At 35.4% G+C, this 16,617-nt stretch overlaps 2 protein-coding genes across 3 annotated transcripts; both read right to left on the bottom strand.

The window, feature by feature from the left end:
• Positions 1-4,258: 4,258 nt before the first annotated feature.
• Positions 4,259-9,105, bottom strand: LOC107745109 (cyclin-dependent kinase inhibitor 1B-like). 2 transcript variants are annotated; one of them, XM_016558950.1, is made up of 3 exons: positions 8,331-9,105; positions 7,841-7,957; positions 4,259-5,032 (listed from the first exon to the last, which is right to left on the bottom strand). In XM_016558950.1, exons 1-2 carry the CDS (start codon positions 8,761-8,763, stop codon positions 7,842-7,844), a joined length of 549 nt encoding a protein of 182 aa, XP_016414436.1. In that variant the 5' UTR covers positions 8,764-9,105; the 3' UTR covers positions 4,259-5,032; position 7,841. The 2 variants fall into 2 exon arrangements, with proteins under 2 accessions (XP_016414436.1, XP_016414435.1); XM_016558949.1 differs by having other exon boundaries at positions 4,259-4,997; positions 8,331-9,102.
• A 1,789-nt stretch (positions 9,106-10,894) lies between these two features.
• yars2 (tyrosyl-tRNA synthetase 2, mitochondrial) lies at positions 10,895-15,262 on the bottom strand. Its single transcript, XM_016558947.1, has 5 exons — positions 14,468-15,262; positions 13,832-13,999; positions 13,136-13,291; positions 11,864-12,034; positions 10,895-11,603 (listed from the first exon to the last, which is right to left on the bottom strand). Exons 1-5 carry the CDS (start codon positions 15,235-15,237, stop codon positions 11,444-11,446), a joined length of 1,425 nt encoding a protein of 474 aa, XP_016414433.1. The 5' UTR covers positions 15,238-15,262; the 3' UTR covers positions 10,895-11,443.
• Positions 15,263-16,617: the final 1,355 nt, after the last annotated feature.

The raw sequence follows: 16,617 nt of genomic DNA, 5'->3' as shown, positions 1-16,617 counted from the left end.
GAGAGAGAGAGAGAGAGAGAGAGAGAGAGAGAGAGAGAGAGAGAGAGAGAGGTTACTTAATTTATTTCAAAATACACACACACAAAAATATATATATCAGAATATATTTACATAAACGTATTTTCTACAAATGTATTTTTGGCCATTTTCTTGAAAATATATTTTTAAAAATTCATTTTTTTAAAGCATTTAAAAACATATTTTGCCTTCCAAATCACTTTTAATCACTTTAAAAATTGCTAAATGAGAATGTGAGGAACATTTTTACCTAAATGGCAAAAAATATATTTTCAAAAATGTTATAAAATATATTTCAAAATATACAAAAAATGATTTGTTTGTATATTTTCTAAAATATATTTACTTTTTTTTTTTTTTACCAATATATATGTTGGGGCATTTTTTGTATATTTTAAAAAATATATATTTTAAAAAATGTAAATACATTTAAAAAAAATTTTTTTTAATATATTTTGTCATATATTTCAGTCCAAGAAAATGCATTCACCTATGTCACACTTGAAGAAAAACTTTATTTGTTGTCTATAACGGAAAACTTGCCACTAAAAAACATTTTGAAATGTATTTTAGTATATGAAGGTTGAAACTAAATATATTTTAATTTTCAAAAATATATTTAATTGAGCTTCACTGTTTACAACATATTTTTGGCCACATGGGATTGCTGAGATGTTTTGAAAAAGAAAATGCTTTGATAATTCATAATTATGACATAAAATGTTGAAATTTTGAGATAGTAAGTCATTTATGAGATAAAATGTACTAAGTCATAATTATGAGATAAGTTGGACCTGAGAGAAAAATTATTGAGATAAAGTCATAATTATGACATAAAAAGCTGTCATTATAACAACAACAAAATAAAGACATTGAAAAGTTCAAATTAAGTGCAACCATACAGTAAATATACTGTTTTAGTAATTCATAATATATATTTGTATTGATCTTCTCTGTTTACAACATATATTTAGCATATTTTTAAAATATTTATTTGCCAGAAACAGCTTTTTTTTTTTTTTTGCTGTATGGGATTGCTTAGATGCTGCTCTTCCATAGATGAGACATATAGTGTTTATGTTGCATTTAAGTGTCACGTTTTGCTAAAATATTTCTCTCGTAAAAATAGAAATAAACAGTAAATTGTAAAAAAAAAAAAAAAAAAGTAGCACTATAGCGCTGTAACATTAATAGCCTTTGTGGAAGTATTTAAGAATGCAGTCTTTGGTGTCTTGAGGCATCTTACAATACTTGCTTAATATTTATATGAGGAAAGTCAGGAAAAGAGCTGTAATCTGCGGTTTGTGTTTCTCATATGGGACAGGCCCACGGTTTTGGCACTGAGCTCTAAACCTGTCAGTTTGTAATTGCATTTCATAAAGGTCAGATCGTAACATCCGTAATGGGATTGGAAACTCTGTGAAATTCCCTCTGTCTTTCCAAAAGGCCTGTGTTTGTTGCTTGTCCCTGATCTGTGCGGTTAGGACGCTCTGGGGCAGATCGACTGATGCTGCATGAAGAAACACAGGTCCTGCTATGCTTGGCACATTCAAACCAGCCATTAAAATATCACTGTGGCTTTATTCACACTCCTTTTGGCGAGAATCAGAACGATGTCGTGGATGAGCAAGTGTCGAGTGAAGGGTGACGTACTGGTGACTTTTCTGTGGTGCAAATCAAATTTTGACATTTGACGACTGTCATTTCTGATTTGTCGTGAAATGAATGAGTGAACATTTGCTGAAAATGTACTAACCCTCATGTCATCGAAGTTTGTTTCTTCATCAGATTTGGAGAAATGTAGCATTGCATCACTCGCTCACCAATGGATGTGAATGGGTGCCGTCAGAACGAGAGTCTGATAAAAACATCACAATAATCCACAAGTAATCCACACCACTCCAGTCCATCAGTTAACATCTTGAGAAGTGAAAAGATGCATGCTTGTAAGAAATTAATCCATAATTAAGGCGTTTTTAACTTCAAATCATTGCTTCTCGCTAAAATACGAGTCCTCTATCTATAATCTTGCTTCCTGCTGTGAAAAAGTGTTCTGGTCTGAATCAGGAGAGAAATCTGCACAGATCAAGCACCGTTTACAAGCCAAAACAGCTCTAAACAAATCTGTGGATGGATTTTGATGTGAGAGACAACAGGAGATGGACTTTTTCACTGGAGGTAGCTTTATTATGGGTTATAGACTCTAACCAGATTCTGACCAGATGCTTTAAACTTAAAAATTATGGATTTGTTTCTTACAAACATGCAGATTTTGTCTTCTCCAGATGTTAACTGATGGACTGGAGTGGTGTGGATTACTTGTGGATAATTGTGATGTTTTTATCAGCTGTTTGGACTCTCATTCTGACGGCACCCATTCACATCCATTGGTGAGCAAGTGACGCAATGCTACATTTTTCCATTTCTTCAACTAATCAAACCAATCCTGAAGCAGAGTACATTTTCAGCAAATGTTCATTTTTGGGTGAGCAAGTCCTTTTCTGCATTTCCTATACGTGACAGCATGCCTAAAGCATTTGTAGTGAGATAAAGTCAAAAATGAGACGTTTGCGGGTTAATGCTGTACAAACAAGTGGCATGACAAACTAGCACCTGTGCTGGATAACCACACCCTCTGTCAGTTTGTGTTTGAGTCACCGCTGTGACTAACCGCTGGCATGTGTGCGTCATTCAGACGGGACACGAGCACAAAGCTGGTCAAGAAAGTTTAGCAGTGCAAGGATGTGAAGTCAGTTTTCACATTGTTTTCTTGCATAATCCAAAAATCGTTTTAGTCACTGGAATGACTAAAAATATATACAGTACATTTTTTACTGTAGTGTTATGGAAGGCAAGTAACATTTAGTGCATTTTTAACAGCTCGAAAAAAATTACGTTTGTTTTCTTAACTATAGCTTTAAATGTGCATTTATTGCAGAGATCGGGAATGTTTGAATGTCTTGCACAGGTTGCATTTTTGATGGTTTCAATTGACAAAATTTATTGTATAATGTTCAAATAAAACATTTGAGTTCATTTATGTGCATTTAATTTGTGTATTTTTTTTTCAACTGAGGATGTAAATGTTGGTTTGGCCTTTTAATCACTCAAAAATTGCTAAATGGTGTGAGGAACGTTTTATATGAAACATTTTTTTAGCATTAAAAATATTTTTTTCAGATATATTTTTAAATATATTTCAAAATATACACAAAAATGACCCCCCAAAAATATATTTTCTAAAATATAAAAAAATACATGTATGTAAATATATATTTCTACTAATATACTTTTGGACATTTTTGTAAATATAGTAAAAAATAATAATAATATATATTTTTCATATATATTATTATATTATATAATATTTCATCATTATACATTTTTCTTAGAATTTGGATGCAGATGCCAGTTTGGCATTTTAATCACTTTTAAAAATGTCATTTTCCAATTATATCTTTAAAAATATTTAAAAATACCAAAAAATATATTTATTTAAATATATTTCTATCAGTATATTTTGGCTTTTTTTTTTGCAGATATAAATATATAAAAATATATTTTAAAATATAATTTTTTTTAAAAAGCATTTTAGTTTGCCCAAGAATTGGGATGCAAATGTCCATTTGGCCTTTTAATCACATTTTAAAAATTGCTAAATGAGTTTAAAAGATTGAAATGTGCATTTATTGCAGGAATCAAGAAAGTTTTAATGTCTTGCACAGGTTGCATATTTGAAGGTCTGAACTGACAATATATTACATAATGTTCAAATAAGACAGATATGGGTTGAAATAATTTAATTCTCTTTTAATTGATTGTAGCACATTGTATAACCACACATGACAAAAAAAGCACTTATCAAAATATTTTAATCAGGCTCAGTTTGCAACCTTTTACAAATTGTTAAAATAATATTTTTAAAAATCAAAAAAAAAAAAAACATTTTTACAAAGATAAAGACTCAAACCTTGACCAAAAACCCATTTTTAATTTCCAAAAAAAAAAAAAAAAGCTTGACAAATAAGTTAGTTTTAATTTTCTCAGTGTTTTTACAAAGTTATGTACACAGGTACATTTCAAAGTTTACACAAATACACAGGCAGTGTATATCGTTCAAATATTAATATTTACTTTATAAATACAATTATGCATCAGGTTTCACCACAGAATCTATTCGTCGAGTGTTTTAGATGCACATGGTTGCTGGAGCTTTATGCAAAGAAAATAAGGCAAAATCAAGGGTGATTGAGTCAAACAAAAGTGAAACAAAATATCAGTAGAAAACCTCACGCAAATTACAGATGATCAAGAAACATCTTGCAAAGAAATAATTTAAGAGGGTGAGAGACGTGGAAGTGCCTGATACTGGTAATACTGGTCGATGCTACAAGGTTTGACCTCAGAGTTTGAACTTTTACATCACCTTCAAAAAAAAAACAAAAAAAAAAACAGGCCGAGATGTTCGGATCCATTCTAAGAACTGCTATTTTGTGCACCTCATCTGAAAAAAAAAATTTGTTTTACACAGCCAATATAAAAACAGATCTTCAAAACGTGAAACAAACATGAACAGCATTTCGGAAATAATCTACACACGGCAACTCTTCAAATCAAACCAACCCCACCCCCCCAAAAAAAAAAAAATAGAATTTTTCCAACATAATCCTAATTATGTGCTACATATGAAAAGGAACAAATATATATTTATATACACAGGTAGTAAGAAAAACGAAAAATGAGCAAAAAAGGAAATGCAACCTAATTGCACACTGCTACATACACTGCTTTACGAGGCAGCTGCTTTTTTCTTGAGTGCCAGAACTTTAGTGTTTGTTTCAGTGCTTGAACACACTCTTAGAGTTGATATGTTTTATTTTCCACTCGTTCCTCCATCCGCTCGTCCGTTTCTCCCCCCAAAAAAATCTTTCGTTCAGCAAGCACTGAGGTCATCAAACCCACAGCAATCAACTTCAGCCCTGTCCGGAAATACGAGAGAATTAGACACACGCTTCTGCAACAGAATGAAAATACACATGCACTGGTATTAAATGCTGTTTTGAATAGAGATTATAAAAGCAATAAACTCCCGTTTCAACTGCACTGCAGAGTTTTTCTTTAGTATGATTGTCCTTGTTTGTATGAAAGCCATGGTAATTGTGACTTTTATTCTCACAATTCAAACTTTTTTTTTTCTCGCAATTCTGAGGACAAATAGAATTGACTCGTAATTCTGACAGTCTTCTCATATTACACAAAGAAAAATTTGTGTTTTGAAATTATAAGCTCATATGAATTAGACACACGCTTCTGCAACAGAATGAAAATACACATGCACTGGTATTAAATGCTGTTTTGAATAGAGATTATAAAAGCAATAAACTCCCGTTTCAACTGCACTGCAGAGTTTTTCTTTAGTATGATTGTCCTTGTTTGTATGAAAGCCATGGTAATTGTGACTTTTATTCTCACAATTCAAACATTTTTTTTTTCTCGCAATTCTGAGGACAAAAGTCAGACAAATAGAATTCTGGACTCGTAATTCTGACAGTCTTCTCAGAATTACAAAAAGAAAAGTTTGTGTTTTGAAATTATAAGCTCATATCTTACAATTCCGACTTTTTTCCTCTGAATTGATTTTTAATCTCAATTGTGATTTTTGTTTCCAACACACAAATAAAATAAAGGTTATTGCGACTTTAATCACACAAATAGTTGTTTTCTCTGAATTCAGAGTTTATATCTTCCAATTTTGTTTTTTTTTTTGGTTCCAACATACAATAAATAAATTATAGGTAATTGCGAAAAAGTTAATTGCAAATGTTTAATCACACAATTCTGACTTTTGTTCTCACAGTTGCAAGTTTTTATTTAACAATTCGGATTTCTCAGAATTGCAAGTTTATATCTTTTTTTTTTTTATTTGTTTTTTGTTGTCGTTTCCGACAAATACATTTTTAAAATAAAGGTAATAGTGACTTTAAGCACACAAATGTTTTTTTCCTCTGAATTCAGAGTTTATATCTTGCAATTTTTTTTCCCAACACACAATAAATAAATTATAGGTAATGGCGAAAAAGGTACTTGTTTTTTTTTTCTCGCAATTCTGAGGACAAAAGTCAGACAAATAGAATTCTGGACTCGTAATTCTGACAGTCTTCTCAGAATTACAAAAAGAAAAGTTTGTGTTTTGAAATTATAAGCTCATATCTTACAATTCCGACTTTTTTCCTCTGAATTGATTTTTAATCTCAATTGTGATTTTTGTTTCCAACACACAAATAAAATAAAGGTTATTGCGACTTTAATCACACAAATAGTTGTTTTCTCTGAATTCAGAGTTTATATCTTCCAATTTTGTTTTTTTTTTTGGTTCCAACATACAATAAATAAATTATAGGTAATTGCGAAAAAGTTAATTGCAAATGTTTAATCACACAATTCTGACTTTTGTTCTCACAGTTGCAAGTTTTTATTTAACAATTCGGATTTCTCAGAATTGCAAGTTTATATCTTTTTTTTTTAATTTGTTTTTTGTTGTCGTTTCCGACAAATACATTTTAAAAATAAAGGTAATAGTGACTTTAAGCACACAAATGTTTTTTTCCTCTGAATTCAGAGTTTATATCTTGCAATTTTTTTTCCCAACACACAATAAATAAATTATAGGTAATGGCGAAAAAGGTACTTGCTAATTTTTTTAAAATCACACAATTCTGACTAACACACTAAATACGAAATCAAGGTACCTCACAATCCGGACTTTGAATTTGAGTTTATATCTTGCAATTTTCTCAGAATTGCAAGAAAAAAAAATAAAAGTCTGAATTAGTAGATATTGGCTCAGAATTGCAAGAAAAATCCCAAATTGTGAAATAAAAAGTTTTTATTTTTATCCTATGGCGGAAACAAGCGTGCATATTTTCGTGTCATTATTCACCTCATTTATTTTCGACATTATGCACACTAATACTTTTATGTGCGATGTTGTAAACATCAACAATCATGGCAATAAAACTCTTGACTCTAACGCAGAGATAAGGACGGCACGCATGTGAGTCTCAGCACACCACACACCAACCCGCAAAAACCTGAATGAACTGAACAAACACACACACACACACACACACACACACACACACTGGAAAATGAGATCATGAAACGTTTTGAGTCCCACCAAAGCAAAACACTCATTACTACAACATTGACGTATTGATTTGGCAGGACGTTTCCTCACATGACTGACTGAGGCAATGATAGCCTGCAGTTACATCAGATTTATGCATTTCAATACAACTTTATCACAGTGTTGCATTTCAATGCACTGAGCGAATCCACACAGTTCTACAGAAATGTGCACGTGTAATAAAGGAGAGCCGTGCTGTTCAGGTGTAAATACAGCAGAAAATGAGTGAACACATGCTGAAGTGTAGAATGTTTTTCACTCTGAAGGAAACTCCAGCTCTTGTAGTAAACCCACCATATTAGCCCTTTCACCGACTCTAAGAGGGTTCTTCAATTAGCCTACATACTGAAATAAAATGTGAAGTAGAAACAGTTCACACTCAGAAATTACTAGTAACTTTAACTAAAACTTATACGTTATTGTAAAATGTATTCCAATCAACTTTTTACAATGCACTTTTAATAAAACACCAGTTTTACAAATATATAAGATTAACAGCAAAATAAATGTGAAATCGGTATTAATGCAACATGATTCCTTTTCTCTTGTATTCATTCTCATTTATGTGCAGATTGCATTTCTTCTGCGTAAATGACTCGGGTGTTAAAGTGCAAAAAGATACAGAGTTGTGCTCACCTCACTGGGCTTGTGTAAGTGTCGGGCTGGGGTGTTTTCTGGGTTTTTTGGGTTTTCTCGGCGTCCGTGTCACTTCATCCACACAGATGTGTGAGCGTTTGCTTTGACACGAGGAGTCTGAAACAAGCACGCATTTATCATCCCACACGGGTTAAAAATCTAATCAAATCTGCCATTTAAAGAAACAAGTCATCGGTTTACCAGTGTGAATCGTTTAGAGAAAGTTTAGAGGATTTCAAAGAAAATGCAACTGCATTGTTTTATTTGAAAAAAGCATGAAAATGCATAACACTGTCTATTTATTGCATTATCAAATTCGGGCTTCACACGCATAATTCAAAATGCTATTGCATGCAAGTGTGAAAAGGCTTAAAATGACTAGATATTGATTTTAAGCAGCTATATAGATACTTTTCAATAAACTGGAAAATGCAATCATGATTCTCTATCTGAAATGCATGATCGATTAAATCGATAATTCGGTACGTACCGAGACAGGAGCTTCTTTTCCTCTGCTCTCGGTCTTTTTCGGGCGTCTCCGCGCTCTGCTCCGTTACGCGACAGTCGTGATTGCCGTTAACATCCACATTCTTGTCGATATTATTCCCAGAGGAGCACATGTGAAGATCGGAGCCCTTCGCCCGCACCGATCTGCTGTAGAAACCGGGCACCGAGCGAATATCCAGCGCGTCCCACTGGTATCTGCCGTCGGTGTGCGGCGTGTGCGTGGAGAAGTCGAAGTTCCACGCGTCCGCCGACGCGTCCTCCATCGCCTTCAGCTGCCGCTGGAAATCCTTCTTTAGCTCTTCATGATCCACCGGACCGAACAGGTTCCGACACGCCGACGGCTTGGGCTGGTCTGACAGTCGCGCCTCCATCCGCTCCAGCGTCGGGCTGCCGTTAGACAAGCGAACGTTGGACATTTTAAGGCGTTCAAGTGCGAAAACACAAACCCGACAGCTGTTACAGAGCGTTCCCTCCTGCGTTAACGCGATCCAAAGCGACGGGCGTAAAGGCAGACTCGCCCCGGGTGCGCCGCATGAGCGATAAACACGGACGGGCGACGAGCATCAAAACAAAAGCAGCGTTCGCGGTGGCCGCTCCTGTCAACTGCGCGTCGTAGTAAATAAGGGGAAGAGAAATAACAAGGCGAGGCTTTTCGGAGCCCAATATGGCGATGAACAAACGAGTGATTGACACAAAGAGGCTCTTTAAACGACCGGAGGAACGCCGCGGATTGGTGCATCGGAGATCCGCCTTCTCTCCGCGCACATCCCCCACTCACGACCCGAGAGAACGCAAATCAACAAACACCCTCGACGAGCCTCCGAGTTCTGAGTCGACTCGTTCGAACGGACCATTTTCGAATCGGTTCACTAAATGATCCGCTGATTCATTTAACTTACGTTTTCGAATAAATTACTTAAAAAATGTTTTCAGTTGTATTTACTGTACATGTTGACTAAATGATTTTTTTGCGGCATCAAAAAGCGTATGAACTATTGGTTTACGTATGACTTTATAAGGCGAGTGATTGAATGAATCGTTTAAAAGATTCAGTTCAAACGAGCGATTCGTTGGCGAATCACAATCGGACGCTTCGTGACGTTGAATGTCAAGCTCTGTAACAGTAAAAACAAGAACAATGGAATCTTGTGCAAATGCTAAAAATTCACAGTGAAACCGAAACTAAAGACTAAAAGCTTGTATAACAACTTTATCGGGATTTTTTTTTTTATATTGTGAAAGACTATTGGTTTACGTATGACTTTATAAGGCGAGTGATTGAATGAATCGTTTAAAAGATTCAGTTCAAACGAGCGATTCGTTGGCGAATCACAATCGGACGCTTCGTGACGTTGAATGTCAAGCTCTGTAACAGTAAAAACAAGAACAATGGAATCTTGTGCAAATGCTAAAAATTCACAGTGAAACCGAAACTAAAAACTAAAAGCTTGTATAACAACTTTATCAGGATTTTTTTTTTATATTGTGAAAGAAATCACATGAGAATACATACTTTTCTGCGCAAAAAACAATGACTAAACAGATTTGAAGTCTAGTTCCTTGTCTAAGATGTACTGTCAGACTAGTTTAAGACTAGACTTAATCTGAGATTTATTATCAGTGTAGTCACGGCCTAACAATTGAATATTGATGGGTCTTCAATATTGTTCCTATGAGAATAATTCTTTGTTCAAAACTTATTAAATCTAAAAGGTATTAATAAAACTTTTTTTTTAAGATTCACAAGTCTACCATTTCCTGTGATGGAACAAATGAATCATAGAAACTATAAGATATGGATTTATTTAAGATGGTTTGATGTCATTACCCGTAATGTGTTGGTCTCTGGTATCTGAAGATGATGTTTGAATTTGAGACACTAAAATCACAAAATGTGGAAGTGCAACTAGATTCACTAGAAGTTGAATTCGTTCCTAGAAGTGAGAAGCTGCGATTGCCAAAACCTTTCCAGGAACAGCACAGCCCCGATCAGACCACGCAATCGTCCTGACGAGAGCTGCGCCTCGCACTTGAGTCTATATGAGCTGATGTGGGTGCCACAAACCAAACGCTTTCAGAAGCCTCGAACAGAACTGCAAGAGAAAAACTCGGAATTCTTTTTTCCTTGCAATTCCTAGAATTCTGAGTTTTTATCTCACAATTCTTGAAAATTCTATTTTTTTTGTTTGTTTCTGCTATGGAATAAAAAAAACGTAATTGCAACTTTTTGCAACTAATTGCAAGTTTATAGCTGGTAATTCTGACTTTTTCTCTGAAAAGAAAAAAAAAAGTCAGAATTGCGAGAAAAAAGTTGCAGTTAGCTTTTTATTTTTTTATTCTGTGGTGGGGAAAAAATAATTGAAATTGTGAGGAAAAATTTCAGAATTTATATCCTGCAATTAAATGGTTATATAACGTAATTCTGACTTATTTTTCTCTGAGTTGTGAGATAAAAACTTTTTCTTTCTTTCTAAAATAGCTTAATTTTGTATTTATTTCATTTTCTTGATCGTACAGCACATTTGCTGTTTTTAAACTATGCTTTACTTGAACTTTAACTATATAAATCAAATCATATTTAATTTCATTCATGTATACCATCATATTGCTTCACACTCATGTCAGTTTCGCCTCAGAAGCCGAACTGGGGAAAAATAAAGGAAAAAAACCCCCGTAAAATTTCACATAAAAATGCTTAATTAAAGAGTTGAACGGAACCCAGTTTTCCAGTGTGATTTAAAATCAAGATCGTATTCACACATCAAACCGTGTAATTTGTCCGAATAAAACAGGCACAAACCAGGCAAAGTCTGTTCTCACGTCTTTGATATAATCCACAGACACTCACACGGGGTTTCTCAACACAGCAGCACAATTCAATTCAACATATCATTTCAAAGTCTTTGATAAGTTCAAGCAGACAGAGCACAGGTTACTGTCCTGAACCAAAACAGAGCTCTGCTGGCGAGCTTTGGGATTTTCCGCAGTGGCACACATACAAAAATGCATTTTTATATGCTTTTATAAATCCTGAAGGCTCTGGGATGGGGTTCGCTTTGTCTGTGGAGCAAAGATGCGTATTTCCGAGTTGGCAATTCACATACTAAGCCACTTTAGGATGTAAAAGTTCCTCTTTCCCACTCGGATCAGGCTGAGTCCATTAGAGAGGATGTGTTGACCCAGAACCAGAACTTGCTCGGGGTTTGCTGCCCTCTGGTGGTTGATCCAAACGCCACCGTCCTTGATCATCTGATACCTGATCATAAAGAAACAAGTACATAACATGAAGCAAAAAAGGCAGCAATGCATTTAAAAAATGTATAATATGGATCAAAAACCATCCCTTCATTTGTTTTTCTAAATTGTTTAAGACCTGAACTGAGCCAGTTTCAAACAGGAAGTCACCTGAGAGTGATACAAAGTAACTAAGGTGTTGTATAAAAAGTAACAATGTAACAAAATGTGTTACTTTTAAACTCAGCAGAGTTTAAACATGACATCAGAATGGCGTCTCACCCGCGCGGGCCGTCAGGAATGGCTTGCGCTCTTCTGCAGGCGTCCAGCACCGTCGCTCCTGGATCCAGGAAAACCTCGTGGAACGGAGCCTCTCGGAAAAGCTGCTGGAGTTCAGTGTCACTCATCTGCTCCAGAGCCTGAATATTACTGTGGTACAGAGCATTGGTGCACCTGGATGGATGGATAGATAGATCTATATTTAATTATAATGTACTATTATTATTATTATTATTTAATTTAATTTCTCTCTCTTTAGGGCATTATATATGAATAATATTATACATATATAATATCATATTTAATATTTTCTCAAGTCTTGGTGATATATATATATATATATATATATATAAACCCAGGAAGAACAAATTCGGGAAACACCTTAGTGAAATTATTCATTATTATTAATAGTTTATTATTATTATTTATTGTTTATGTTGTTGTTGTTGTTATCAAAACGACAATAAAATAATATGTGTAATAATAGTGACAGGAGAAAAATTTTCGGCCATAAATATTTTTTTACCAGCCATGAAACTGTATGTGCATTATTTCATAAAAAAAAATAAAATAAATAAAAATAAGCAGAACTAACAGGGGAAACGCATCTAATTGCAATTTTTGTTATTATTATAATTATTATTACTATTATTTAATCAAATAAAAAATAAATCAATTAAGGAAATTATAATACTATCAAACTGTAAAGTACTTCATAATAATTGTAATTTATTTAAATAATATTTATATAAAATAATAAATATTAATGATTATTATTGTTGTTGTTATTATTGTATATAACAACATTACAATTACAACACTAATATTTGTGGTTGTTTATCCTTTGCTTTCGTTAAACCATCAAGCTTTTATTTTGGTGGAAAACTGCAGGGAAACTTCTCTTTTGTTGACAACAGATTGAAAACCATTTTCATTACAAACTCGGGAAGATGTTTGCGCATGTTGCATTTTCAAATGCACGTTATAAGCGACTTGCAGAGATAGAGTTCATGTGGAACCGCATTTACCGCGAACGAGACACTGAAAACACTGAGATCACAGCGCAGCGCATCAGATTGTATGCGATTGTATATCAGATGTAATTACAATGCATTGGCGAGTGTTAATTTTAGGCCCTAAATGCAGATGAGCAAAGCTTGTCGCTTCATATCCAAAAAGACTTGAGGCTGAAATCACTGACAAAGGTGCTTCAACTGAGTAAGTTCTGAGTTAAGGGTATGAATACTTTTGATAATCAGAAACTAAGTATCTTGCCTTTTGGCGCTTTCTAAGCCCTCTTTCCCGTGGACCAGCTTGGTGACTTCAGCGGCCAGGCGTTTGTGGGCGATGCGTTTGCCCGGATCCTGCTTCTGCTGCTCCATCACCTTCTCCACCTCAGACAGAGACAGGAAGGTGAAGAGCTTCAGGTAGCTGGAGGGAGAAACGTCTTTCTGTCAAGCTAAATAGGCATTATTTTTAAGAATATACACTAGTTTTCAGATACATATTTTTAAAGAAATTAATACTTTTATTCAGCAAGGATGCACTGAATTGACCAAAAGTGACATTTATAATGTTGCAAAGATTTCCATTTCAAATAAACACTGTTCTTTTGAAACCTTCTGTTCATCAAAGAACCCTGAAAAATAAAATGCACACAAAAATATGAAGCAGCACAACTGTTTTCAACACTGATGATAATAATCAGAAATGCTTCTTGAGCAGCTAATCAACATATCAGAATGATTTCTGAAGATCATGTGACACTGAAGACTAGACTTGTGCCGGTATTCGGTAATGCGATATATCACGGTAATTAATACCGTATACCGTGATAAACGCATTAGCAATTAATCGCAACATCGCGGAATATCCCTACTGAAGACTGGAGTAATGATGCTGAAAATTCAATGACGTTTTAAAACATTGAACAGTTGTAATAATATTTCTCAGTATTGGCTGGTAACTCACCGCTCCACGCTGTTATCTGGCAAGCGGAGGAAGTACTGGTAGAACTCAAAGGGGGAGGTTTTGTCTCTGTTCAGCCACACAGCGTTGCCAGCCGTCTTCCCCAGTTTATCTCCCATCGAGGTGGTGACGAGCGGAACCGTCAGGCCGTACACCTCCTCTCCCGTCTTTCTGCACAAGAGTTGTAATTGTTAACTACAGCTACTGAAGACATCCCTGATAGACGCCTATTTGACGTCTGCAAGACGTATTTTTTTAGAGCGTTTGCTCATCTGCAATACGTCTACGGGACGTTTCCTATCAGATGTCAAACAGACGTTTAGAAGACGTCTGTAAGATGTAAAACTGACATCTATCAGATGTTTGTACACAGCAGATGCTTTCCAGATGAAGAGGTCTTGCAGACGTACCTGTGCTGTCTGGGTCTGCTGTGTACAAACATCTGATAGATGTCAGTTTTACATCTTGCAGACGTCTTCTAAACGTCTGTTTGACATCTGATAGGAAACCTGCTGTATGTATGCACTGCAGATGAACAAACACTCGTGCAGATGTAAAATAGACGCGATGTACGTGTGCTATCATGGTACTGGAGTGGTGTTTATATAGTAAGAACGTGGTAAAAGCGTGGTATCACACCTGTGGATGAGCTCGTGTCCACTCGTGATGTTCCCCAGTTGATCGGTTCCGCCCAGCTGGATCCTGCAGCCGTGCAGCTGATGTAAACGGTAGAAGTCAAACGCCTGGAAGATCTGGTAGGAGAACTCGGTGAAGCTCATGCCCTCCGAGCCCTTCAGCCGAGACTGGACGCTGTGGCGGCTGAGCATCGTTCCCATCCGAAAGCTCCTGCCGACCTCCGAGAAGAACTCCAGCACGCTCCAGTCCTTGTACCAGCTGCGGTTATTGAGCACCGCAAGCCGGCCCAGCCTACTCGAGTCCGGGCAGAAGTGCAGCTCGTGGTGGGCGAAGATCCGGTGGAGGCTCTCCAGAATCCCGCGGGAGTTCTGCTCCACCGCGGCCGGCGAGAGGCGCTCTCTCTCGGCCGACCTCCCGCTCGGATCCCCGATCTGCGCCGTGGCTCCGCCGAGCAGCGCGATGATGTCGTGCCCCGCGGCTCTGAAGTGCAGCAGGCCGACGACGGCGAGCAGGTTCCCGGCGTGCAGGCTGTCCGCGGTCGGGTCGAAGCCGCAGTAGACGGTCTGCGGACCGGAGCGGAGCAGATCCGGGAGTTCCGCTTGAGCCGCGCGCTCAGGGAACGACTCCTTCAGGAGGCCTCGGTTATAAAGGGAGGAGAGCAGCCCGCTTCTTCTAGATGGAGAACAGTGGAGTGAAGCTTTTAAATAAGATGTTTTTCTGAATACGACACGTGAATGAACTCGACAGCATGACCGCGCAACGGACGCAGCCATGTTGGAACGGCAGTTTTGATGGACGCTGTCGCCACCTAGTGGACAGATGTGGGAGTGTAGAAATAAAAATAGGTTTCTACCAATTTACGTTCACAAATGTGCAAGAGCACAAGCCTAAAGATAAAAGTTGAACCCTAAATTATAAAAACTACTATTAATTTATGAAAATTAAGTTACATGATCTATGTAATATATTTTATAGATATTTTGCATTGGCAATTATCATTGTTAACCTTTCTTGTATTCATAATGTAGGCTATTTGTCTTATTGTCTTATATATTTTTTTACATTCTTGTGTGCAAAATACAAATAAAGTTTGATTTTGAGAAAAAATGTTGCAGAATAATAATCTTAATTTCCTTTTTTTTTCTAAAAAAACAAAATGGTCATTAACCCTTTAATTATGTTGGCTTATACTAAATAATATTAAGACAAGAATAATTAAAAAAAATAAATTAATAAAATGAAATCCTTTAAAACATGAGAACACAAAACAAAAATGTATGCAATGTATGTAACTGCCCAAATATTATATAGTATTTTTTTTCTTATTCTTATTTAATTTAATGTATTTTTTTTTACATAGATGTTCAGTTTGTATTTTTGTTGTTGTTCTTATTCTTTATTTCACATATTGTGAACTGTACAACAATGCCTTATATTTGACTTGTTCTTTTTACACTATGTTTGACTGTACTAACTAAATACAACAACACAAACAATAATAATAATAATAATAATTGTGTTTTTGGTGGCCCAAAAAGCTGAATCCTCCATTGAACTGAACTCAAATCACAGAACTTTTTTTTGTCTTTATGGTGACGTTCATTCACAAAACAAGCGCAATCATTCATATATATATTAGTTCTATGGATTTATATAAATATAAATGCAATGCATTTCAAATTATTTTAAAAATACTTTTTGTTATAACAAACAACTTCTATCAGTGCTGAATACTTTATTTAATTATTAAAGAGTAATACAGAAAAAGGCAATAAACGTTTTAAAATCATAAAACATTTCAGTAAACAAATATGTTAGATTATTAAATAGATTATAAATAGCATGATCAATTAAGAAAGAATTAATTGTGACTATAAAGTCATAAAAATATACAATATATGCATATTTTTGACTGTACACCAAAGAGTTTACTTTTGTGAAACAACAGCTGAAGGTGAACTAGTATCTGGTTGGTCTCTTTTTCCAAATTACTTGGGCTTTGTATATTAAAGACACACATTTCCACATTTGAATTTTACAAAGATGTCTTTTATTTTGAGACAGGACTACATTTGTCAAACTTTTGTCTAGCCCAAGTACAGCAAAAACACCAGCACTGAGGCCTTTTTGCAGCAGTATATTAATAATCAGCT

This window comes from Sinocyclocheilus rhinocerous, unplaced genomic scaffold (genome assembly GCF_001515625.1).
Source record: "Sinocyclocheilus rhinocerous isolate Xijiao unplaced genomic scaffold, SAMN03320098_v1.1 scaffold2966, whole genome shotgun sequence".
Lineage (NCBI taxonomy): Eukaryota > Metazoa > Chordata > Actinopteri > Cypriniformes > Cyprinidae > Sinocyclocheilus > Sinocyclocheilus rhinocerous.
The sequence above is the reverse complement of the archived record's forward strand: the minus strand, read 5'-3'. Positions and strand labels throughout refer to the sequence as shown.